A 26,448-nucleotide genomic window follows, 5' to 3' on the forward strand; every position below is an offset into this window, starting at 1 on the left:
ATATACTATCTTGGCTTCTGTGTCTCACAAATGACATTCCAGTAAGTGACTGAGTGCCTGGGTGAATGTTCTAGTGCTTTTTGTTCGGGGTGGGAGGGCACTATTGGTAAAATTATTATGGCCACTCCACGTAGATAAAAGGAGCTACCCACTACAGGGCACTTTGCCCGGCACCCATGACTTGCGGCTGAACATCCTGCCATGATCTCCAGATGGAGACGCTTTTGTTTTATTTCCTCCCTGGCACTGCCTCCATGATGGGAACTAGACCTAGGGCTGGGTAAAGACAAGTGTCACATGGTTGTGCTGCACTCCAAGCTCCCAGGTCGAGCTTGTTGATGAGCAAAAGTACCAAGGTTGAACGCGGCCAGACGACTGCAGTGAACTGTACATCTTTCTGTCAGGTGTCTGTCCCTGCTGTGACCATTCCCATGATCTCACTTTTGATCCACAAACTCACATGGCAACCTGGATTGCATTTCACTACTGTGGTCACTTCCCAGTTACTCTCTGTTGATTGCTTTCTACTTTTCTACTCCCCTTAAAGCTTTGGCACCTTCTCTCCCCCGGACTCCCAGCTCACTGGGTCTGCAGGCCACCGGAAGGAACAACCCTCCATCCTCACCACTGATGTGTTCACTTACCTTCAGCTCTGTCCACTCTAGCCACTAGCTGGCCTCTCTTGCTGTAGGAGGACTCTCAGTGGTTCTGGGGAGGGCACACCCCCAGCAGCCTGCCTCAGAACAGAGCACCATCAGCTGTGCTCTTTATCTTCTAAAGCGTCATTCCCCTCCCTCAGGCTGTTCTCCTCAGGGTGCAGACCTGCTGACACACTTCTTCCCTGTACCAGCCCTCTTCTGCTCCCCTTCACTTTGGTTAGTGTAAACACACTCTAACTTATTTCTCTCCTAAAGGTTTTCAGTTGTGATAGAATAGTTATAGAATGCACTTTTGCCGGGCCGTGGTGGCGCACGCCTCTAATCCCAGCACTTGAGAGGCAGAGCCAGGCAGATCTTTGTGAGTTGGAGGCCAGCCTGGACTACAGAGTGAGTTCTAGGACAGCTCCAAAGCTACCCAGAGAAACCCTGTCTTGGAAAACTTTAAAAAAAAAGAAAAAAAAGAAAAAAAATGCACTTTTAAACTTACAGTATAGCCAGGCGTGAACAAATAAATAAATTTATAGTATAAATGTTTGCGTGGCTAAGGAATGTGAAGTACATCACATTGTTGTGTAGTCTGTCTCCAGAACTCTGCATCTTGCAGAACAGGAACTTCTCCAATTAAACACTTGGTTCGTTAAATGAGTTTTCAGCTTCCTCGCAGACCATTTCTTCATCTTCTCCATTGCCCTGTCTGTGTTCAGCGATCCACTCTGTTCTCACACTTTGCATTCCTTGGTGATTTTTCTAGAGAGGTCTTTACTGCGCCGCTTATGTCCTGCCAGCCCGCCAGATAGGTCTTTCATGTTCTCGCCTTGCATGCTTCCTAGCTTCATGCCTTTACCTGTGTATGTAGTGGACGTCTCCACTAACAACTCTAAAATGACCTTGACCTGCACCAGGTGTCTGCCCAGGTTTCTATGCCTGAGGATGGTCACTCCATTCTTTCCTGGAGGAGTCACATCTGGCTATTCATTTTCTCTCAGAACCACCTCTGCAGGTCCCGCCAGCAGTGCTCTCAGATCTGTACCCTTACTTGTTACTATGACAGTATGTGACAAGCACCACTTAAGGGAGGAGAGACTTATTTTGGCTTACAGTTGGGAGGGATGCAGTCCCCCATTGCAGAGAAGGCATGGCCTAAGGAGCAGGAGGCAGCTGGTCACACTGTATCTCTGCAGTCAGGAAGTGGAGTCAGGCTATAAAACCTCAACATCCGCCCTCATTGACCCACTCCCTCCAGCAAAGCGCTACCCGCTAAAAATTCCACAACCTTCCCAAATAGCGACACCAGCTTGGAGTCCAGATGTTCAGACACATGAGCCTATGGGGCGGGGGGGAAGGATGTTTCATATTGAAAGCACAACAGAGGCATAAGCCGAGCCTGACCACCCTGGGCTACAGCCTTGGCTTACTCTGTCACAGCCACCACGCCCACCCAGCACTTCAGTCTTACTGCTCCCTTTTCCTTGCCTGTGACCGCAGTCCTCAGCTGCTCTGGCCCTTGCTCCTTCAGCCTGAAGAGACCTCTAGGAAGAGCCTTTTAAAGGTGAGTCAGACCCTAGGTAAAACACTCCCAGGGTTGGTAGATGCTGGAAGCCCAGATTCTCTCCCCGAGACCACACCAGTGTCATTTCTCACTGGGGTTCTCCCTGCCAGCAAGCCTTCAGTGTACCACCTGTCCCCACCCGAGGGCCACTCAACTGACAGCTCACTCTGGGAAGGGATCTAGCCACGGGGTCTCCTGGGACCGCGTCTGTTCCTCTTCGCAGCTGTTCTGTACTGTGCGTTCCTCCCTGCTCGCTCCATCTGAAAAGCCACAGCCCTCCCTCTGCTTCCTGGCACCCTTAGGCCACACTTGCCAGCAGCGAGTCTGTGATGGGCTCGCTGGGTTAGTTGGTCCCGCCTCCTGTCACTTCTGGAAGGCTGGGCTTTTGATGACGTCTGCTGTGCTTGCCTTCTGTGTAGAACTATGTCAGGCACGTTGTCAGTATTTATCAAGTCACTGAAGATCTCAGAAAGCAGAAATGTGTGATTCATTGCCTGTCCCCCTCTTTTTTAGACCTAATTTGAAAATTCAAAGCCTTTTTTCATCCAGATCGTTACCAAGATGATTTTTAAATTTCCCCAAACAGAAATGATACATATGAAAATGTCATAATGAAAATTATTATTTTGTATACTATCTAAAAAAATCTCTAATTTTCTCTTAATTTTCTAAGAGCATACACATGACATTTTAATTTTTATAGTGCTGAACGGGTTTTTTTTTCTTTTTTTCTTTTTAATTTAATTGAATTTTATTTTACAATACAATTCAGTTCTACATATCAGCCACAGATTCCCTTGTTCTCCCCCCTCCCACCCCCCTCCCCTTCCTCCCAGCCCACCCCCATTCCCACCTCCTCCAGGGCAAAGCTGACACAGTTCTTATAATATGAAATGTCATTAATGATAAAAAAATTTTTACTTTTATGTATACAAGGGAATTGCTGTAGATTTTCAAGTAGACTTATATTAAAAATTTCTTTCCTAGGGGTTATTACATTTAAATACATCAGAGTGGCTTTAAGTCTTCCAAGTCGTGTCTGCGTGAGAATATCACTAGGAACATCTTTGAGGGGTTTTGTGGCAGTGATTTTTTTTTCTTTAACTTTCTAAGGAGCATATTGAAATGGACACTGTGGGTAGCTTTTGAAGTTTTTGCTTCTGTGAGATAAATTTTACTGATGTGATTGACACCATGTGGTATCAATTCTGAGTCCTCTGTGATTTCTACTTCAAACCTCTGCTGCTACCTTCCCTGTTTGCTGTGTTTGACATGAGCCGTTAACTCCGGTTTCTCGACTTGCTAGTTAGGCAGACATTGATTCCAGATCAAAGGAAAGATTCATTTCGCCGTCTTGGAACCCTTTAAAATGGCGATACACCTTCTGTGCCAAATTCAGAAGTCTCCTAGAGGGTCGATAATTTTATCTTTGATGATGAAAGATCTGATGTATGTAGTCTCACCCCTGAGATTATTTACAGTACGTTTTTTTTTAAAAGAAAAAAAAATTACTTGCCTCTAAAAGCCTTTTGATTTTTAAGAAGGAGAACCAGATCGGTAATAGATGTTTCAGAAGCCGCAAAAGCCTCACGTGTGCTTGGCCTCGGGTTGGGGGTGGGAGGGGGGCGGAGTACTGGCTTCTCCAATGCTCTTGTTTGCCTTTTTATCTTTATCACTGGCAAGAGTGGTGTCCAGCCTGCCTTCGTGCTTCAAGAATCAAGTAATCCTCCTTATTCAGCCTCCCAAGTAGCTGGGAGTCCAGATGCGCACTCGTGCCCAGTGTATTTATTGTTTTGTTTTGTTATTGTTATTACTGTATTTACCATGTTGTGTATAATAAAGGATCCAGTTAGCTGTGGGTCCTGGTGGGACTGATGCTTACTAGATAGTTCATGCTGTGTTTGGTTTCAGAAGTTTCCAACTAAAGTCAAGACCGTGGAAAAATCCTTATGGTGTAATCATTGTCTTATAAGGGGCTTTTTGAGGTTGCCCCGGCCTATTTCCCCATCTTTTGTGGTTGAGGACCACTCTTTCTGTCAGGACTCTCAGCCCTCACACTGCGCAGCGTTTCATCCTTGACAAGCCTGACTGGTGGTGACTGACAGTGAAGTGTGAGGTGGCCGAGTCCACTCACCAGTCCTTAGCGTCCCCGGGCGTCCCTGTCTGCCCTTCAGCATGGCTCACCTGGCAGCAGCCGCTAGATTCCTTAACCACTAGGAATTGGTCTTGAGCAATCCTTATCAGAACGGCTGCTCCCTCCGTTATCAGCTCTTCAGCTTAATCAGTGAGGCATTCACTCCTCTTCAAGTGTGATATCAGGAAGAGACCCCAGGATGAAAACTCCCAGAGGCCTCTGCTTCCCCCCCTTGCACTCCAAGAATCCAGGTCTCTTCCTCCCACCACCAGTTGAGCAGCTGCTCCAAGTTCTGTTGTTCCTTCCAGGCAGCCCTGGGCTTCTCTGCACCTGGAGGAAGCCCGTTCCTCCAGCAGTCTGTGCCGCTGTGTGCATGCCGGCTTCTCTCTAGAGTCCCCCCGCTGAGCTGTGCATGCCTTCTTCGGACACTGAGATTGTTAGAGGGGGAGCCATGCACTGCCGGAGTCAGCTGTCACCAGCTGAGCTCAGGACACTGCGGACTGCTTCCTTTGCATTATAATTCACTCCCCAACAATACAAGGTGCACGCCAGTCCAGCACAAATGGCTGGCCATGTGAGGAGAGGAGGGATGGATGGATGGATGGAGGGATGGATGGAGCTAGAGAAATCTGGTGTGTACGATTTTGTGGACAGAAAAGCCATCAAACTGATTTTGAGATTTTCCACTTGTTATACAGAAGCATCATTAGGTTGGCCAGCCGCCACAGCACACACCTGTAATCCCAGCACTACGAAAGCTAGGGCAGGAAAACCGTAAGTTCAAAGCCAGCCTAGACTAATCAGGCATTGTCTCAAACAAACACCTTATCCCCAAATAAAACATACATACCTATATGTATGCGTAGTTAGTAAACCAGGGTAATTAGTTTGCTGGTATTTCTTGTGGAATATGCTTTCCAGTTACATCTAATCTACTTGTAACTCAGACCTTATGTCTTGCTGTGTATCGGACTAAGTCAATGGCAACCTATTTGTGCCTATTCTTCTTAGAGTGCTTTGCTCTGTGTGGGCACTATTTGCTCTGTGGGGCCTAGTCTAACCCTTTCAAGAACTCTGGAGCAGCTACTGTTCTCGTCCTCATGTTAGAGGTGAGGAAACTGAGCTCCGGTAGGCGATCATTTCCAAGTCTTCCCAGCAGAGTGCTGGGCCAGGGCTTGAAGTTACATTGTGTGGCCCAAGCACCCGCTTTCCAACCATGTTCACCATCCCCTTCATTCAGCAGCTCTTCACTGAGTGAGCTCTAGCTGTGTGGCTAAGGGCCTCACCAGCGTAGAACTGAGGTTCATGGCTGGGGAAGATAAATTAGCCACCAGAATACACAACTAAATAGAAATCCAAGTGCTAAGGGGAACACAAGAGAAGCGCATCGCTACAAATAGTTCAAGCCTTATGGAGCTGACGAGTGAAACCTCCTTCTTGGTGGGTCCTTTAGAAGTATGCCTGAGAGCTGGACTCTCTCTAGTCTTTTAGGAGTCTGCTGTTATTTCTGCCTGTTTGGCCCTTGCAGTATCTGGTGGTTAATCTGCAGAGTCAGGATTGAGTCAGCCATGGGCTCTGTCCCATTGCCTGGAGCCATGATCCCTTACTCTGGGGCCTTTCCAGACATGCCCCTCCTGTGGGTGTGTGGTGAATCTTAGGGCTGGGCTCCTGGGTTGATGGAGAGCAGAGTAGGAAGTGAGGAAGTGGGTTTACTCCACTGGTGGGGGGGCTTCGTGGAGCAGAGAGGAAGCTCGGCACAGATAGGAAGATGGAGGAGACCTTGCCTGATTAGTTGAAGGAGGCTGGGGACCCCAGGCCATGCCTCTACACAAGATGCTCTCCGAGGCAGTGGAGCCACAATATGAACGTGGGAACAGCTCTCCCCAGCATGAGGAGGCACAGGGACACATGCAGGAGTCAGCCAGGACTTTTGACTTCCATGTGAGGCTGACACAGCTCCCCAGTCTGACGTCATGGTTGGTGCTAACACAGGACTTCCCTTCTATCTCATTTCACTGTTTGTGTTCAATTACTCGTGGTCAACTGTGGTCCAAAAATAACATTTGCCTTCCCTCTCAAGAGAGAGACCACAGCCATACAACTTGTATCCCCGTCTGTTATGGAACCTGTTCTGGTCTGTCACCCTTTATTGTTATTCTCTTGCTTTGCCTGGTTTGTAAATTCAGGCATGCGTATAGAAGACCAAACAAAGGATGGATCGACTCAGTACTATCTGGGCTCTTTAGGCCTTCCCTGGGAGTCTGGGGCTGCAGCCTTCTCGGATTTGGACGTGGACGAGAATGCTGCCTTCTGCAGTTAATTTTCATGGCAGTATGGTTTATGGTCTGACTTGGTTTTCCTGCAACTGGTCATGATGTTGACTTCCAAGAATAGGGCTTTTTCTTCTGACCAACCAACAGGATGTGGTCCACGAGGTCCCCAGCTGTCCTGGCCCATCAGAGCTGGTACATTGAGGATGGCTAGTGACTGCAAACTTCGGATGTTATTGCTGGCACGTGGGGGCTTCATCCAGTTCCTCGTGAGCTACCACTTTTTTTTATACAAAAACAGTCCAGGCAATCTTGCTGACTGCACACTGGATTCCACGTACTGTTTTTCTGCCCTACCCTGCTTATTTTTATTCATTTGGCCACTTTATTTTAGGAATTTGCAAAGCTTATTTTGGCAGCCTGATACTTATTGTTTTATTTCTGGCTGCTTGGCTTGCGTGTGAATACTTCAATTAAGCAGCGGATGTGGGCAGCCGCGTATTAGGGGCGCTGGTTTGCTGCCCCACTGTGTTAGTGCTGGGGTGGATTTGACTCCCCACTGTGGAGCGAGACCCCAGGGTGGGTTTCCAGCTAGGACAGTTGCCTGCTTGGGTTGGGTGGAGAACCGAGACACCCGGGGACACACCCCCTTCATTTGGAAAACATATTAAAGACCTGGCCAGAGGTCATGTTGCTTTTACAGGGCTGTGGAGTGTCTGCCGACCAGGCCCCAGAAGTGGGCCAGTTAGTTGTTAATGGTTTTTCTGTCTACAAGATACACTCAGATGGTCAGTTGATCTTCCTGGTACTCCAGTCTTGTGAGGCTGAGTGAAGAAGGCGCTCAGGAAGCTTTGGTGGCTGTTCAAGGGGGCTGGGAATCAGTTCTGTTCTTCACTAGTCCGTATCCTACTGGGGATTACAGAGGCATCTGCCTTGCCTGGTTCTTGTTAAGGAGGGAAAGAAGCCAGGCTTGTGGAGAAGTTTCACTCAGTGAAGTGCTTGCTATAGAGGTGAGGACCTGCGTTTAATCCCAGCACTTTCTTTAAAAATAAGGTGTGGGAGGGGGGTACGGAGACAAGAGGCTCCCTGGGGCGTCCTGGGTAGTCTAAGCCCCCAATGGAGAGCTGGGAAGGAGAGGAGGAAGGGAGGAGGGGAGGGGGGGGAGGAGGGGAAATCTGTCTCAAAAAATAAGGTGGAGAGCAGCTGAGGAGGGTGCCTGGTGTCAAGCCCTGGTCTCTCTGTGTGGTGCACACATGCAAACAAAGGGAAAACATTTAAACTAATTTTCTCTGTCTATGGCTTTTTCAAAATATGTCAAACTTTATTCCTGACCAGATTTTTGATGCCTAGCATCTATGGAAACTTGCTGAGAAGGAACTGAGAATAAGGCTCAGATCCAGCCAAAGCTGACTCCAATTTGGGCAGTATTTTCGATTCCACCTGAGGATCCTGGGAAGGGGCTCTTTATGTCCTAATCTCCTCTTGGGCATAGCCCCATCCCTGGGAGAGTGCTTGCTGCTGAGGCTTGGTGTAGAGGTGGAGGATGCCAGGGGGGCTGTGCATCGCCTCTTAGCTATCCCTGAATAGTGTGGGGGCATCGTGTGGACACCACAGGAATCCCCATGGTGGAGTCTCACTCCAGAGTTTCCAGTCACAAGCCCCCAACTTCTAAAAACCTGTGAGTGACCAACAGGCTGAGAGGTTCTAGGCAGGTATTAGGAAAACAGTCTGAAATAGATGCACTGATACCCCTCTATATTTACAAAATCACCAGAGCTGTCAATGAACCCAAACAAACACAAATCCTTTGTCCAAGCCCTTTACCTTGTAAAAAAAAAAAAGTCTGTTTATCTCTGAATGGCTCGGGTCTTATAGGATCTTTCACCAATGTACATCTCTGGTTTTTGTTGTCATTCAAAATTAAGATATGAATTGCCCTCTTAACCTGTGCTTGAGGTCTAGACATCGTGTTCTTTCTGTGTTTTGAGTGGAGAACGTCCATTGCTCAGACTTTGGGGTGTCTGTGATTCTGTTACCACTGAGATGGGTCAGTGTCATCTTGGGCTCTGATGCCTTTTCTCAGCGTCTGAGTTAGGAGTGTTCACTGTCCTGTGCCTTTGATTACAACTGAGTCCTAAATTCACTCTCTCCCCCTCCCTTTTTTCTGCCTCTCCTCCCCTCCTTCCTCTCCCATTCTCTCTCCTCCACTCCCCTCTCTGGACCTCTCCTCCCTTCCCATCTCCTCCTCCCCCCTCCATCTTTCCCTGCTCCATCTCCTCCCCTCCCCTTCCTTCCCTCTCTCCACCCCTTTCTCCCCCCTCTTTTTTGGGGGCATAGAAAGTAGATAGTGTAGCCTCCAGCTGGCCTCCAACTCTAGGACTTCGTGTCTTGTTTCTCTAAGTGCTGGGACTGCGCATCCACCCCCTTCTCCCCCCTCTCCCTGCTCTCTCCCCCACCTCCTGCCCTCTTCCTCTCCAGCTTTACTTCTGGGTTTTCAGGGAACAGGAAACACTCGGAACACATTTGATTTTGTAATCCCATCATCTAAGTCCAAACACCTTAGTGCAGACTTCTCTTCCGATTTGCCCTTAGCTTATATAAAGCTCAGAGGAGCATACCTGCCCATTTTTTGTTGTTGTTGTTGTTGTTCACTTCTTTCTGTCTTCCACTGACAAAGTTGAGAATTAAACAGTGCTAAGAGGCAAATAGGAAAAAAAGGGGGGCCATATATTTGAAAACCTACCAAGATTAGGGCTTTCCTTTTGTACATGAGGCATGAGTTTGTTTCCCTGTGACCTTGCTATTGACTATATTTTGGTTGAATTTTGGACAAATCAAACTGGAAGACCGATATGTTATCTGGTCTTGTTGGCATCATTTCATGAAGAAGAGTGGTCTCTTGGGGGAGCACGGTCAAGCTCTGTGGTTTAGGCAAGTGACCCAGTACTGTTCCATGTAGGGTTTGCATGAGGCATCGGCTGTGTGCTGGACAGATGTCACCAGCTGTATCTGTTCTTGCAGGCAGTAGTCAGCTCCTGATTTAAAACATACATATCCACACACACAATTTTATTTATTTCTAAATTATGTATGTGTATGTCTGTGTTTGGGTATGAGCATGCAAGTCTTCTGGAACAGGAATCACAGTTAGTTTTCAGCCACAATATGGGTTCTGTGAACCAAGTTCAGGACCTCTGCTAGAGTAAAAGATGCTCTTAACTGCTGAGCCGTCTTTCTGGCCCCCGATTTAGGCCTTATTAAAAGCACATTTTGGAATATCTGGAGTTACAGTTTGTTGTGAGTTTACCTCATTTTTCTATGAAATATTTAAGCTCCTTGAATGTGTGTGGTTTTCTATTTGTGTAGAAAGCATATACTTAGGAAATGTTGATGAGTGTGTAAATAATTCAGCATTCAGTTAATTAACCCAAACAAACTCTTGTTGTGTTTTAATTTCCACACTGCTGACTAAGCCAGCTGTTTTTGTATAGGCTTTGGGAGAGTTTAGGCAGCATGTAGATGTCTTAACCTTCTAATATAGGAACTGACACAAATCCAGAAATACAGGAGCTCATGGCAAAGGAAATTGTCACTAGCTTGGTTGATATGGAGATCTACTTATTTGGGGTCAATGAAGGCCTTGTCACGGTGGACACCCCTGGTCAATAGTTTAGAACTTTATTTATGATGTATATATAGCCTAACTCCTTTTGAGAAAGGATCTCTGAAAAGGTATATAGAGAATAGTCCAATTAAAAACAAGTTTTTTTTTGTTTTTTGTTTTTTCTTTTTCCGAGACAGGGTTTCTCTATGTAGCTGGAGAGATGGCTCAGCCGTTAAAGGCTAGGCTCACAACCAAAAACAATTTTAATATAGCTCAGGTGGTAGTGTGTTTGCTTAGTGTGCATAATGCCCAGGGTTAGAGGTCGGGTTTCATTCTTCAGCTTTGCATAAACCTATAAGCCAGATATAGCAGCATCTTCCTTAAACCCAGCAGGAAGATCAGGAGTTCAGGGCTACCCCTACCATATAGAGAGTTGAAGGTCAACCTGGGCTACTTGAGACCCTGCCTCAAAACCAGACACAACCACATCAGTTTCAGATGAGCCTGATAAGTCAGACCTGGGTCAGGTGGTAACACTGGCAGCTGAGGCAGGAGGGTTGTGAGTTCTAGGCCAGCCTGAGCCTGCATAGTAATATCCCATCCCCAAAAGGAAAATCAACAAAAAACCCCAAACCAAGCAAATAAGCAAACAAAATAAGAGTTTAATAGGAAAATATTAGGTCCTACTTAAAATGAGGATGAATTAAGCCTTTCCTGTCAGCAGGTAGGACTAACCCCATCTCTACAGAGGTCTTCTGGCTGAGTAGATCAGTCTGCCCAGAAGTAGTATGGGAGGAAAAATGCTGAACTTTCCCCCATACCTGGACACCTTGGAGGAGATCAGAGGTGAGGACAGCAGACAGTCTGTGCTGTAAACACTGCAGTCACAGCACACGTCACAGTTGTGTCTCTGTGAACTTCAGGGGGATTTTCTGAGCCAAACTTGCAGGAAACAGCAGTATATGTTTTCTGGGCAGATTTCCTGCTTTATAGCGCACGAAAATCTTCATGTCTTCTGGAATTGGTTTTTTTTTTTTTCTGTTTTGGTTCTAAACATTCACGACAGGAAATTTGCTTCACACCCCATCGTCCCCCCATCCAGTGCCTGGGACTTGACGGTCACTTCGGTCTGTCAAGTTAAAGGCACAAATTCATTGTCTAGTGAGATCGAGAATGCAGACGTTCTGGAAGACTGTTTTAGATGTGTGTTTATATACATAGAGATTTGCATATTTTAATAGTATATGTATGATACATATATTGCTTATCTGGACACACACACACACACACACACACACACACACACACACACACTTTCAAGTCTTGGCAAGTACAGAAGGGTTTACAGTGAGAAGCCACATCAGTCCATCTAGCCAGAGAGCCTTTGTCTGGAAAGAAACTGCAGTGTTTTTTTTTTTTTTTTTAGTTTCTTAACTCTCCAGAAATAGCTTACAGTTAAGTAATTGTGTAAAACACCCTCTAAGCACAGATGCCACCCACTACCGCATACAAGATTCGAGTGCCTTTAAACAGAGAACTCTTTATTCTTGTATAAGACTAATTTCTTCAGTGATTTTCGTTTCACTCCAGTGCATTATGTTTTTTTTTTTTTTTTTTTTTATTTTTTACTTTTTTGTTAATATTTATATCTTTTTTTTTTTTTTTTTATTTCACTCTGCTAAAAAAGTATTTTGATAAAAAAATGGTTAAAGTGTATGTACATTGATGTATTTCATGTGTCTAATCTGTTTTGATCTATGTACACATATACAATACATTTTGAAATGATAACTATAGCCGGGCAAATAGGTTCAGTATCATCTCACATAGTTAACCTTTGTAGGTGGCAGTGGGGGAGGGGAGGTACCGAAAATCTTCGAGCACGTCTCCAGTATGCAATATTCTTTTAAGAGGAAGCCCATCAGAAAGCAGCCCAGGGAACACATAAGGAAGTCAACAGAACTAATTACCAAGATGGAAAATGGGTCCAAGTACACTCACAATGAAAAGCAGAATTTCAAAAGAAAAGTGGAATTTTAGACCACCTTTTGAAGTCACCTGAGAAACCCAGGTGGCATCTCAAACGGGAGGAGATGCCCACCCACTTCATACTGTCCGTTCCTCTAGCAACTGTATTCATGTGTCCATTACTAGTGGTAGTGGTAGGTGTGTGTGTGTGTGTGTGTGTGTGTGTGTGTGTGTGTGGTGTCCATGCAGCTCACAGCACACATGTGACACACACAGGACACCTTTACAGAGTTGGTTCTCACCTTTCTATCTTTACAGGGGGTTGGGGGATAGATCCCAAGTTGTTCCACTAAGGGCCTCTTTACTTCCTGGGCCATCTTTCCTGGCCCTCATTCTCATTGAAAAAAAAATGTTTGTTATTGTATGTGTGTAAGTGCGTTTGCATTCCTGCTGTGACTCAGGAGGTCAGAGGACAGCTTGTGGTAGCCTGTTCTTTCCTTCCCTGGGACTCCTGTAGAAGGAACTCGGGCACCAGGCTTTATCTGCTGGTCCCAATAGTCTTTTTTGTTGAAGAATTATTTATTTTTATTTCCTACCTTATGGTTGTTGTTGCCTGCATGTGTGTATGTGCCTGGTGCCCATGGTGTCCAGAAAAGGGTGCCAGATCCCTTAGAGTTGGAGTTACAGATGGTTATGAACTCCATGTGGCTGCTGGGAATTGAATCTGGGTCCTCTGCAAGAGCCACGGGTATTCCTAAGCACTGGGCCATTTCTCCAGCCCCTCTTTCTTCGAAATAAATGTATTTGACCTTTCTTTTTAGTGGGGAGGTGAGGGCCATAGCATGTGTGCGGAGGTCGGAAGTGAATTTACAAGTGTCAGCTCCCTCCATTGATGGTGTAGGTCCTAGGATTGAACTCAGGCGGTCGGGCTGGGGGGGTCAGCCTGCTGAGCCATCTCTCTAGCCCTGGGACACAGTATTCCTAAGGTGAACCAGCCTCCCCAGCTGTACAACCCTTCCTAGACTTCCTCCTTTTCAACACCTTCGTGTGGTCTCCGTTTCTCCTCGCTCTCAGTTTTATTATGTTAGATCTGCTAAAATGTCACCAGTTAACAGCCCTTTATTGACCATGTTCTCAGCATGGCAGTGTCTGTATTAGGTTATTTGATATTTACTAGTATAAAAGGTTTAAAAAAAAAAACAACAACATTCATGGGTTTGCAATTTGTGTTACTTTATTTGAAACAGTGTTGGTCGCTTTTGTTTGTGTGCTAGGAACCCCTGGTGTTCCCTTTTGTGTGTGCTGTTCTTCTTGCTGTAGGGCTGGGTATCCTTCCCCTGCTGAGCAGCATCCTCAGCATCCTCAGCATCCTCAGCATCCTCAGCATCCTACTGACAATTGCATCTCCTTATCTTTGCATAAGATGAGTTTGTTTGGCTTGTGAATGGAAGGGCTGCCGTCTCCTGTTCTTTGCCGTGTGTTTCAGGTGTGGAGTTCTAGCTTGTTTTGTCCTCTAAGTATTGTGTTCATGAGTCAAGTTCATCCTCTTCCTTCAGGCTGTCTGGGAAGTTTTAAGTTCATGAAGTTTCCAGTTTATCCTCCAGGTCTGGGCTTCACTCTGCACACCTGTGGCATCTTTTTTATATTTGGTGTCCTGTCTACTGTTATCACATTTCTCCATTAAAGATATTGCATCATTTTATTTGGGGGGTGCTGTGTGTTCACATCTCTTCCCAGATCATGGCCCCTGTTTTTTGTGGACTTGGCCATGGAGTCCACCTTTACTGGTATTTGCTAGGCAGACACACATTGGGTGTTAATAGACACAGTTGGTTTATCTTGGTCTTATACATTGTAAGTACTCTGGTGAAGAAAATGTTTTTTTTTTTTAAAGTTCTGATTGTGTCTGTCTGTAGAGGATATAACAGACAAGTTCCTCCTACATTAGAGTGGAACTCTGATTGGAATCAGTGCGGATAAAGAGTGCAAGCCTGAGTGGATAGTTACGGTAACTGTGCATATTTGTATATGTGAAAAGGTAAGAGTTACATTCTTGCCTAAGAGAATTTCCCAAAAGCTCCTTTTGTGTAGCCTGATTCACAAATCAGAGACCTAAGGTCTCACCGGCACCTTCGTTTCCCTTAACACGTGCACATGCTTCTGAATTTGCCCAAGAAATAGAAATCACAGCAGAGGCACAAGACCAGAAATGTTGATGAAGTTCAGATGATAGCATGGAAAGCAGGAACAAGAGTCTTGATGCTCTAACAAAGCGTTCTTTCCCTTTTCTCGCAGATCTGTCTAAAAACAGGCTGGTGGAAGTGCCGATGGAACTGTGCCATTTCGTATCACTGGAAATTCTTAACCTGTATCACAACTGCATCCGGGTCATTCCTGAGGCCATTGTTAATTTGCAGATGCTTACCTACTTAAACCTGAGGTAGGTTTAACTGGGAACTTCTGACCACGTGCATTCAGGGACCAGCACAGAACCATGATACGTTCATCTGTCGTCTTTGCTATTCTTGATCATACTTGCAGTTAAACCACAGAAATATTAAACATGCCCTATGTCCTAAATTTATAGGGCCCTTCATATTGCTCTTGGTGCTGGACTTGCCCACATGTCATCTGGGCAAGGTTCGAAAAGGGAATATTTACATAGCATCCTTGTCCTCTCCCTGACGGTGTGTATAAGGATGCTGGTATGCTGTCTTCAGGAATTCATGTCGATTTTGAAGGAGGAAGGGAGAAGAATGGCAGTTAAGGCATTTTAAGAGAAAGGGAGGTAGCCATTCTTTGTGAGTTCAGTCACTTTAAGGAAATTGTGGAGGATCTGAGTGTGGTATAGTGCACACCATTAATCCCAGCACTTGGGAGGCAGAGGCATGTGGATCTCTGAGTTTAAGGCCAGCCTGGTCTACATAGTGAGTTCTAGGACAGCCAGGGCTACAGAGGGAAACCCTGCCTTGAAAAACCAACCAACCAACCAACCAACCAACCAATAAAAATAAAGTAAAACCAAAACAAACAAAAACTGAAAAGACCCCCAAACAAAAAGAGAAAGTGGTGCAGAACAGCTGAGCTCTCTAGCCAGATAGACAGTTTGCCTTCTTAATTCCCATTAAATTAAGCTGCTCTTCTTTGAGCATGCCTTACTATATCTTCAGTAAAGTAATGTAACACGTTAAGGCTGCAGACTAGCTCTAGCATTTCAAGAAAAGTGATGCTTTTAAAATCTTGGTTTTAAGCTTTGGAGCTGACTGCTCTGTTGAGATTCTAGCTCCTTGGTTCCCTAAATCTTTATCTCACGTTGAGGATTTCAGGAGAGAGGGTGGAGTTGTTTTATTCCTTCTATCTGAATGAAAACAAGTTCCCATGTTTCAGCCGGAATCTTCTCTCCTGCCGCTAGCATCTCAGTGTGTAAAGGGTAGGCCCAAACTCATCATGCAGGTTTGTGCTCCATAACTAAGACAGCTGAACCAGACACAGGGACTCATTATCCCAGATGATAATGCCAGTGTTGTTGTTGTTGTTGTTCCTTTGGTTTTGTCCTTTTGTTTTGGTTGGCTCCTGAAAAGTTAGGGGCCTTTTGCTTTTTTTTTTGTAGCCAAAAACAACAAAGAGGGCTTCCATCCTGTTTCATAGCAGTGCATGGTTTTCCTCAGGGTGAAAACATTCCTAGCAGTAGCTGTCATTGCCTTTAACCTCTTTTTTTGAAAATGAAAAATGGGGTACTGTTAGGTTATCTGCAGATTCATCTGTCTGATTGTGAGTTCTGCAGGCTCCTGGTTCATCTGACCAGCTTCAGTTTTCTTGCAGTTTCTGCCTCAGCAGGAAGCTTGCTCCCTTGGACATTCCTGGGAACCCACACAGCAGTGCCTGGAGATAATTGGTTCCCCGACTCCCCAAGAGATTTGTTCATAGATTGTGATTGTTGCCAAAGCAGATGCAGCTCTGCTTATTTACCCATTTTTGTCCTGTTATGATGGTTTTTTACCCCAGTAGTTAGCATACAATAAGTATTATACATAACAACATACATAATCAATGTGACTTCATGTCAATCTATTAAGTCCATATGTACCAAGAACTTTGGAACATAGTTGACTATAAAATCCTAAAAACACTCGATCTATTCTTACATTAAAAAAAAATAGTAATGTTATTTGTTCTAATGAGTTTTAAGTTGCATGTAATTGAGAATAGATTATTGCTGTCCTCAAATGAATAGGAAGAATATAAGGAGTATGGACCTGAGAATTCTTTAAGACAGGAAGGGGATGGAGAGATGGCTCTGCTATTAAGAGCACTGGCTGCTTTTCCAGAGGACCAGGGTTCAATTCCTGTCACTCACATAAGGGCTCACAACTGTCTGTAACTCCATTTCTGGGGATCCAATGCCCTCTTCTGGCTTCTTTGGGCATTAGGGATGTAAGTATTGTATAGATACACATGCAAGCAAAATACCCATACACATAAAATAAAATACAAATAAGTTAAAAACTTTAAAAAAAGACAAAGAAGTTGCTGGTGATGGCCGAAGACTAAGGAATGTGGTTGGCATTCTGTGATGAATTCCTACATGAGGGAAGAAGGAGGAAGTGGAGAGACTGTTAAAATGGCGTCCTGGCGTTCACCATGATGTCTCCGCTCCCAGTCTGATTGGCGATTTTCAAATTTTGTCTGTTTTTCTATTCCCATATTTCCTACTTTGAATAGTAACATGGGTGAGACTTATTGTCTTGCACCGAACCATGTGTTCTTTGAAGGAACATGATAGGAGGGAAAAAAATTAAGACAGAATGTCTCTTATCTCTCAGGAGATAAATGTGAGCTCGTATGCAATGCCTATGGTTACTCTCTAAGCTTTCAAAAAAGCTAGATAATAATTATTTTTTTTTAATTTTGTTGCATTTTAAATTTCTTTTGTATGGGGGAAGTAATATGTGCCAAGGCATGTGTGCAGAGGTCAAAGGGCAACTTTCCTTTTGCCTTGTGTGGGTACTAGGAATCGAACTCAGGCTTGTCGCAAGTGCCTTTACCCCATGAACCATTTTGAGAGCCCAAAATATTGATGTTCTAGTTTGCTGGAGGTAAACCTTTCTGACAAAAAGCAACTTAGGGAGGAGAGGGTCTATATGGACCGTAACCACAGACTTATAGGTTACGGTCCATCATTGAGGGAAGTCGGGCCTGAAGTTCAAGGCAGGAGCTGATGCAGAGGCCATGGAGGGGTGCTGTTTATTCCCATGGCTGGCTCAGCCTGCTTTCCTACACAACTGAGGACCACTTGCCCAGGTGTGGCACCACCCACAGTGGGCTGGGCCCTCCCACATCAATCATCAGTCAAGAAAATGCCCTATGGGACTTGCCCACAAGCGGGTCTCATGGTGGCAATTCCTCAATTGTGGGTTCCTCTTCCTAGGTGGCTTTAGTTTGTGCCAAGCTGACAAAAATTAGCCTGCACAAGTTGTTACTTTTGATAACCTCCTATAGAAGTCAGTCTAGATATGAATACGGGAATATGAAAGGATGATGGGACCGAGTTTTGAAGGAACCAAGAAGCTAGAGTTATATTATGTCATTCAAATAATCTTTAATTCCTGCTTGATTAAGAGAGTCAGGAGTTGGTCCCTGGAGCCTGAGCTATTTCTAGGCTTGGAAGCCATTTAGGTAGAGCGTGCCATAGCTCTTCCCTGAGAGTTTGTTTGTAGTTGTGAAATCGTAGGTGACTGCCCTATGTGTTTACTTGCAAATACAAGACCTCGTCTAGGCAGTGCCGTTGGCATCCTTGGTGGGGTGGCGTTGAGCAATATCACAATACTTGTGTTGTCTGTGTGACATCTTCCTGACTCAGACTGCCCCCCCCCTTCTGCTGGATGCAAGCTGGTAACTGGAAGAACTTGGGATATCGTATTTGGGTGACAAATTTCTAACAATTGGGGTGGGGGGGCGAGTTACCTACTTCTTAATCAATTTTAAATATTCATTTATTTATATCTATGCGTGGGAGTCCATTTTCTCCCTTGACCACGCATGCCCTAAGGATTGAACTTAGGCCGTCAGGTATGGTAGATGGCTCCTCTGAGCCATTTCAACAGCCCTGAGTGCATCTCCTTTATAAGCAACGAGAACATTGCCTTCTCTGTGGTGATTGGTACTTGCACACACACTCTCTCTTATTAACTAGGAAGAAGGACGTTTTAGATAAAGCAGTGCAACACTATCTTCCCAGAGCGCATGTTTCTGTACTTACAATTAGGCCCCATGCTGCTGTGCTTCTGTGGTGGTGGGGGTCACACCAGGGCGCTGCACATGGAAAGCTTACGCTCCGCCAATGGGGCTTCCGGCTCCAGCCCCATTCTTGCTGTGTTTAGATTCCTCCCTCTCTTAATAAATCATGTGCAGGAATTACTAATTTTGTACACTCTAAAATAGAAAAGATTCCATATAAAGATACCTTGAATTTATGAGAGATGTTCGAAATTGGTTCCACCCCCTGAGAAACGTGTAGATTTTAGCAGTGTAAACAGCCATACATATTTGAGGATGGTGATGGTGATGCTGTTATTGATGATGATGATGATGGTGATGATGATGATGATGGTGGTAACGGGGTGGGGACATGTTGCAGCTGCTTAGCCAGGTTCTTGGCTGGGATACTTTTTTCCTTATGTTATCTTCAATTTTCACATGGCTGCGTTTTGCTAAGGATCCTCATGTCTTCTCAAGAGGCAGGATTAATTCACACAGGAGAGCATCTTCCCCATAAACTGCAGTTAAAAACATGAAACTGTTTTCCGCATTCTCTCAGATGATGGAAATGTAGTAGTATTTGGGGGAAAACATTGATTTATTGCTGTTTATGTAGCCTGTGTTTGAAGCATCTAGCTTCTTTTCATCTTTGCTCCTTGGTGTTCACAACCAAAGGTTATGTTAGTTTAGTGTATGTGCCCCCTGTCTTCCTGTTAGAAAATGTCTTTGTCCAAGAAATGTGGCCAAGAACAATAAAAGTGATTCAGCAAGCCTGTTGCTACGTAGCAACAAACACTTGGAACGGGAAACGCACAGAGAAGCCGAAAATCTATTTTAAATGGTTGGAAAGGTGTTAGTGTTCCATAAGAAACGAGAATAGCCCGGAGGAGCGGAGGGCTTGGCAGCGGCGAGTGTTGTGAATCTCAGAACAGAGAACATAGGGGGCCCAGCTCGGAGAAGTTTGGGGATGGAGGCGGCAAGAACTAAACCTCTTTAATCAGTGCTTCCAGGACGAGGGGGGGTGGGTTTCCTATTCGCAGAGGAAACACGACCAGCTGGGCCTGGATTGCTCCTCAGAAGCCCTGTCTTCCCAGCTTCGCTGGAGTGGGTTTGGAGCTGTTGCCTGTGAAGAGGCTGGTCTGTTGCATGAAATGTTATCACACTGTAAAAGGAATGCATCTTGGCTGCCTTCTGCTCCTGTGGTATCCTTTTTGGCTGCTAAACAATGTGCACAAAGAGCCAACTTCCTGATGGTCGTATAACCAGTATCCCCACATTCTTCTGGGACTCATTCTCAGAAATAATCTTTAATCCTCAGAATACCTACTCTTGTATTTGAGGGACCCTGGGTCAGGGCAGCTTTACAGAGCACAGTTGTTTCATTTTTGTTGTTGTTGTTGTTGTGAAACAAAAATCAATTTTCATTGTTCTTTTTCCATGCGCTGACATTTCTGAAGAAGCCATATGTGGCAAAACAGTGTATCTTCACTCTAGAAAATGGGAAAGTTGATACTCTTTGTATGAACCTGGAAAGGGTTTTGTCTCAATTAATACAAACTTAAATCCCTACCTTTTTATGAAGCTCTATTCAAAAGGAAAATGAGAACGTGTGTGTGTGTGTGTGTGTGTGTGTGTGTGTGTGTGTGTGTGTGTGTATACTCATGTGTATGCATATGTGCATTTGTGTGGCTATGTGTGCACATGCATGTGTGTATGTGTGGGCATGCACGTGTGCCCTTGTGTATCTGTGTGTGTATGCATGCATAGGTGTACCTGTGTGTGTGTGTGTGTGTGTGTGTGTGTGTGTGTGTGTGTAGCAGCTAGTCTATGATAGATGATAGTCATGTTGTATCTTATAAAATCGCAGATACACAGAGACACCAAAACACAGTGAACCAGATTGGAATTTGATGATATCAATCTTAAGTGAAACCATTTTCCATGGAGTGGGAGAAGTAAAAGAGGCCATTGGGACATCCAGGCTACACAGCACAGCTGTCTCCATGTAGCTTAAGCCTTGGTTTTTCTAAGTCCGGGCGTTTGTTAATATGGTCAAACGTATAATCAGTGGACCCTGAACTTTTGGATATGTTTATGAATCATTCTGCGTGAAGTGTGTGTAAATTTCTGTCTCCTTTGTTTTGTGCTGGCAGGCTGCCAAACACAAATAAGTTAATGGGATATTTCTTACCAAATTCCATTCCTTTTAGCATAGCCCAAACTTGGCAAGACTCCTGAGGAGGATTTTTCCATTCTATACACCTGATCACAGATGTTTTAACTCCCTGTTTGTATTGGGAGGGGAAAAAAAGCCAGCAACACAAAAGTGACATTGTGCTCTCAGCAGGACGCAGTCTGAGTTTGCTGGCTTTGTTTTCAGTTCTGTTTCTGATCTTTATAGGGATGTTAAGGTCTTTGTGCCCCAAAGGAGCGCTCTGGAAATGAGGTGAATGCTCACTCTGAATTCACTGAAGAAATTTCTGTTCACTTACAGTAATTCTCAGTGTTTATTCTGTGGTCCCAAATGAGCAAGTTCCAAATTGCATTTATTTTCCTAACTAGACCAATAAAAGCCCCTTGAAACATTGCCATTTCATTAATAAGCAACTCACTACATTTCCTGTATATGAGTTGAGAGACGGGAAACACACACACACACACACACACACACACACACACACACACACACACAGAGAGAGAGAGAGAAAATTCTGGATCTGGGAAATAATTGTTGTTCTCATCACCACCAGCACCGTTTATCTGTGACATCACTGAACAATCCCTTCTGCAGCCCTTGTAGCAGTAGCTGTGAGGCAGGGTAGTTTTTCCCAAGTCAGACACTATGTGAGTGACAGAAATGAGTGGGTGTCCTGCTTTGGCATTTCATAGATTGGGAGCACTTTGACCTTGTCATCTTTCTGAGTGACATCTCCACTGTATTCCATGCTCTGTAGAACTGTTTCATGAACCTGGAAGTAGTTGTTTGGGAATTTTTCAGGGGACAGCCTAAGTGTGGAAACACGGAAACAAAACAAAACAAAAACAACTTTGTATTTGAAATGTTGCAATAGTTCCTCCTTTTATTCTTCAAACTGTAAGTTTGTGCATTTATTTCTCACCCCCCAGGTTATTTATTTATTTATTTATTTATTTATTTATTTATTTATTTATTTATTGGAGATAAGGTCTCACTATGTAGCCCTGGCTGTCCTAGAACTTGAGGCCAGGGTGCCTTCAAACTTCAAACTCACAGAGATCTGCCTACCTGTGCCTCCTGAAGCTGGCATTAAAGGCATACACGACTATGCCCAGCCCCCAGGATTATTTTTAATTGAAGATGAGGGGTGGGTGTGGGGGTATGGGGGTGTTCCTCCGAATTGGGTTTCGATTATATTATCTGTTGATCCTTTATTTTCTATTTTGCTCATTTCTGGTCTGATTTATCGTTTCCTTCATTCTGTTTTGGGTACAGGTTTATTCATTTCTAAGCTTTGGCTAAACCTGCAGGCCTCCTGGTTGTGGGGTATATGATAACACCGTGAATCCCGAGTGTGCATGTGTGTTACTTAAATAAAATCAGCCAGGAGGCGGAGCTAGCAACTGGTTGGCAGAAAGTAATCATAGAGACTCAGAGGGAGTCTGGAAGACTGATAGAGGGATGCACAGGAAGTAGTAGGGAGGGACTTTGAGTGTGGCAGTCTTTTTTGGTTTTGCGGAGTGGAAGGAGTCTCTTATTGGAGACACTGGTGAAGAGGGAAGGTCAGCTAGTTGTTCCTCAGCCTCTCTGAGCTAGCAGGTTTTCACCCCAGCCTGTGACTCCCAAGTCTTATTGAAAAATAGAACAATAGAGATTTAGTTGGAAAGTGCATTTGGTGGCAGTGGCAGGAGGCAGATCCCACTGGGTGAGTAACTGTGGAGCTGCAGTTGTTGGCTGAAATAGCAGTACCTTCAGGTATAGCCACGGTGCCGGAGATAAGACAATACCTCCTGGCTCAGTGCCCCCAGTGCCAGGTTATAGTCTTGTGCCACTGTGCCTGGCCTTACTCCCCTTTTCTTGTAAGAGCTTTCAAGGTGTGAGTACATAGAGTCTCCGGTGAATGCTGATATCTTTATATGTAGTGTTCTAGTTTCTAAACCAACTATAAGGACAATTAACGTAGTAGGATTGTAACTTACAGTTATTGAGGCTCCAGTACAAGACTGGGAAGCTCTGTAAATTGGGGTCTCTGATGTGGATAGTATATCCTGACAGAAGCGTGTGACAGAACAAAACAAAACCACCCATCTCATGATCCAGGAAGCAAAGAAACAGACAAAAGGGGGCTCTCTTCCAGAATGTGCCCCAAGTGACTTAAAAGTACCTCCATGAGGCTCCGCCCACCTCCACAAGACCCATAACTCCTCCTCTCCTGAGATCACCACCCCAGGTGCCCAAGCCTAGTTGCCTAAACCATAATATGCACTGTTTTTTTTAAAAAATCACCCTTCAATCTTCTCTACTTTCTAGTATTACTCTGACCAACGAGCTTTACATTTCTGTAGCCTTATTTTAAGTTACCTTTTAAAATTAATTTGAATTTGATTCATTGTTTCAGGGAATGTTCCCAGTGTGTAAATTCTTTAGATGGGTCAAGATTTGCTTTCTAGTCTGTGCAATTAATTCCATGAATAATTCTTGTGTACTTGCTGGGGGAATATATATACGTGTGTGTGTGTGTGTGTGTGTGTGTAAAGAAAGTTGTGGGTGACTTTTAAATTTGGGGTTCACATCTCTTCCACTGTAACACATTTGGCGTGTGAGGCTGGTGTGTTACTGAGACTTCCACTGCTGTGCTTAAATAACCGGGCAGAACCCCAGGAGACAGGAGGAGGATTGGAAGCTTCCTTTTCATTCAGCAGTTCATAAGCTTGCACGACCCCTGCTGGGGAGGGCGTGGCCGAGCAGGGCTGCTCTCCTCATAGCAGCCAGGAAGCAGCTGGAGAGGATCCCAGTGCCAGTGGACTTCCTCCCCCTGCTCTCCTTCCCCCTGCGTCCCCAGCCTAGGAGCCGGTGCCCTCTGCGATCAGAGCACTCATTCAGATTTCGGTCATCACGTGAAAGAGTTGTACAGCAGTGAGCTCATCGCACGGGCTGTAGATGGGGAAAATATTTCCTGGAGGTTGTGTGGTTTTTTCCGTTTGGAGCAAGTATCCTGAGGACTGTGAGGGCCCTGTTGCCTGAAGGTGGGTGGTGGGGCAGAACCAAAGCCTGTGTGCGCTGTGGAGAGTCAGTTAGCCTTCAGGTGGTCAGTAATTTGAATGAGAGCCCTACAGGGAGTTTATGCAAATGATTTTGAGTGCTGTCTCCTTTGTAAGTGATGACTCCTCATGAGACCCTGGTGACCTCAGCCAGAATGTGCCCTGGAAATCAGCCTAACTTCAGTGTGGTGACCATTGAGTGTCTGGCTGTAGTGCTGACATCTGCAGGCACTTAGGGCTAGCCAGGCATCCTTTATTGCTGTCTTAGGTAAAGGAAGCTTCTCCTCTTTATTCCTTGGAAGTCACCAGACTTTTATACTTAGATCTGCAGAGACCCCACAGGACGGCTCTGCAGCTTTTACTCCTGTAGAAAAACATGATCACAGTTCAGGTAGGATATGGTTGATCATAGCTCAGTGATGCTGCCTGTTCTGTTAGGGATGAAGCTGAAGGGTCCATGTACCTTCCATAGTTTCTAGGAGCTTAGTACTGATTCATGAGCAGAAAAAGAACTCAGGAGGTATCAAAAACAACGGAATTCTGTTTGGTAATTATACCAGTGCCATTTTCCTGCTGTGGCCTTGACCACTCTTTGCTGGTGACTTTTCTGCCTCTTTCTGTTTCTTCTGTTCCCAAGTCTAGATGGCCTTTTTCTTCCAGCGCTTACTTAAAACCCAGATTTTCCAAAGCTTTGGACCTTACAGCTTCTTCAAGACCTGTCTTAAAAGTCCCAAGTTTATTCTTCATCTGTTTGGCTCCTTTGAACCTAGATTTATATCAACTGATGAATGAATAATGAAAATTGTTAGAGTCATACAGTGTAATGGTATTCAGATACTGAGAAACTATGGAATTCACAACTAAACAGATGGAGCTGGAAACAATTATTTTGAGAAACCCAGACCAAGAAAGATAAACATCACACATTTTCTGTCTCTGTGGAAGTTGGTGTTAAATCTTCAGATATGTGTTTCAATTGTGAGACTTATAATGTTCATGAAACTAATGAAGTGCCATGGGAACTGCTATGAATAGAGCAGAGATAAAATACACGTATAAAAAAGGAAACATGGACCAAGTGGAAGTAAGCTGAGATGGGGGAGTGGAGGTGGGCAACCAGAGGGAGAAGGGAAAGAGATAAATAAAACCAAAGGACTTTTAAAAAGACATGGAAATTGACTATACTTTAATATCACTAATATACACTTACACACAGACAGGCACAAACACATACACAAAAGGAAATGAGAGAGGAGAGAGGAAGATAGAATTAAAATGCAGTTAAACAGAGGAACAATGCACCTACTAGACAGCATTGGATAACATAAAAAACTCTTATCCTTTGCCTGCCATCCAGGTCCTCTTGGATGTCCCTTTTATACCTCAAAATCCTGCACAAATAAACTGAGTGTAGAGGTTCCAATGAGAACGGCCCTGTAGTCTCGTATGTTGAAAACTTCGTCTCCAGTTCCTGAAGCTGTTTGGGAAGGATTAGGAAGTGTGGTCTTGCTGGAGGAAGTGTGTCACTGGGGGCGGGCTTTGAGGTTTCCAAAGTCACAGGCAATTCCTGGTTAGCTCTCTCTGCTTCCTATTTGTGGTTAGAGATGTGAGCTGCAGATCCAACTGCCTGCTGCCTGCTGCGTCCTCTCCCACATCATGGACCATTAAACCTCTGGAACCATCAGCCAAAGAACCCCTTTTCTTCTCCGTGTTGCCTTGGTTGTGGTGTTTTACCACAGCCATAGAAACGTAACCAAGACTTCACCCGTTTCGTGTGTATCTTGGCTTCTTTCCCGCTCCCGTTGGTGCTTTTACACTTGGCCATCGCCTCTGCTTGAGATCTCAGGATTATTTTGGCCCCTTTCCCACACCCCTTTTTACACTAATCATGAACGACCAGTGCAGCAATTGATTGCCTCCTGCTGGAAGATCTGTGCTTTTCTCCTGCCGTTTTCCTGGATGTCCTTTGCTTTTCTTATTCCAGAATGAATGTACACAGGGATGACCCACAAGCTTTGGTAATCCTGGTGCTGAGAAGATGGTTGGCTATCAAAAGCTTGCTGGCCAGTCAGTGTGGTAGTATTGTGTTGCCCCAAAATATTGTGTACCCTAATAAACTTATCTGGGGTCAGAGAACAGAACAGCCACTAGATATAGAGGCCAGAAAATAGTGGCACACACGCCTTTAATCCTAGCATTCCAGAGGCAGAAATCCACCTGGATCTCTGTGAGTTCAAGGCCGCATTGGAAACGGCCAGGCATGGAGACTCACATGTCTTTAATCCCAAGAAGCGAGCCTTTAATCCCAGAGAGTGATGGCAGAAAGCAGAAAGATATATAAGGCGTGAGGACCAGAAACTAGAAGCATTTGGCTGGTTAAGCTTTTAGGCTTTCGAGCAGCACAGTTCAGCTGAAATCCATTCGGATAAGGACACAGAGACTTCCAGTCTGAGGAAACAGGATCAGCTGAGAAGTTGGCCAGGTGAGGTAGCTGTGGCTTGTTCTGCCTCTCTGATCTTCCAGCGGTCACCCGAATACCTGGCTCCAGATTTATTTTTATTAATAAGACCTGTTAAGATTCATGCTACAAGTCAGCCTAACCTATATGGCAAGTTAGGGGCCCATGAAAAACCCTGTCCAAAAAAAAAAAAAACAAGGTGGCTGGCTCCTGAGGAACAATTCCTTATGTTGTCCTCTTGCTACACACATGTGTGCATGCACACATGCACACACATGCACCCCTGAACACACATGAGCACCCTCCCTGT

At 44.9% G+C, this 26,448-nt stretch overlaps 1 protein-coding gene across 5 annotated transcripts in view; it reads left to right on the forward strand.

Annotated features, from left to right (window-relative positions):
• The window catches only part of Lrch1 (leucine rich repeats and calponin homology domain containing 1), a 200,575-nt gene that overhangs the window by 74,459 nt on the left and 99,668 nt on the right, over positions 1 to 26,448 (forward strand). For all 5 annotated transcript variants that reach the window (XM_028878101.2, XM_037208390.1, XM_028878107.2 and 2 more), the window contains exon 2: positions 14,480 to 14,624. In XM_028878101.2, coding sequence (XP_028733934.1) covers positions 14,480 to 14,624 — 145 coding nt within the window. The remainder of the gene's footprint in view (positions 1 to 14,479; positions 14,625 to 26,448) is intronic.

The sequence above is a fragment of the Peromyscus leucopus genome, chromosome 9 (genome assembly GCF_004664715.2).
Source record: "Peromyscus leucopus breed LL Stock chromosome 9, UCI_PerLeu_2.1, whole genome shotgun sequence".
Classification (NCBI taxonomy): domain Eukaryota; kingdom Metazoa; phylum Chordata; class Mammalia; order Rodentia; family Cricetidae; genus Peromyscus; species Peromyscus leucopus.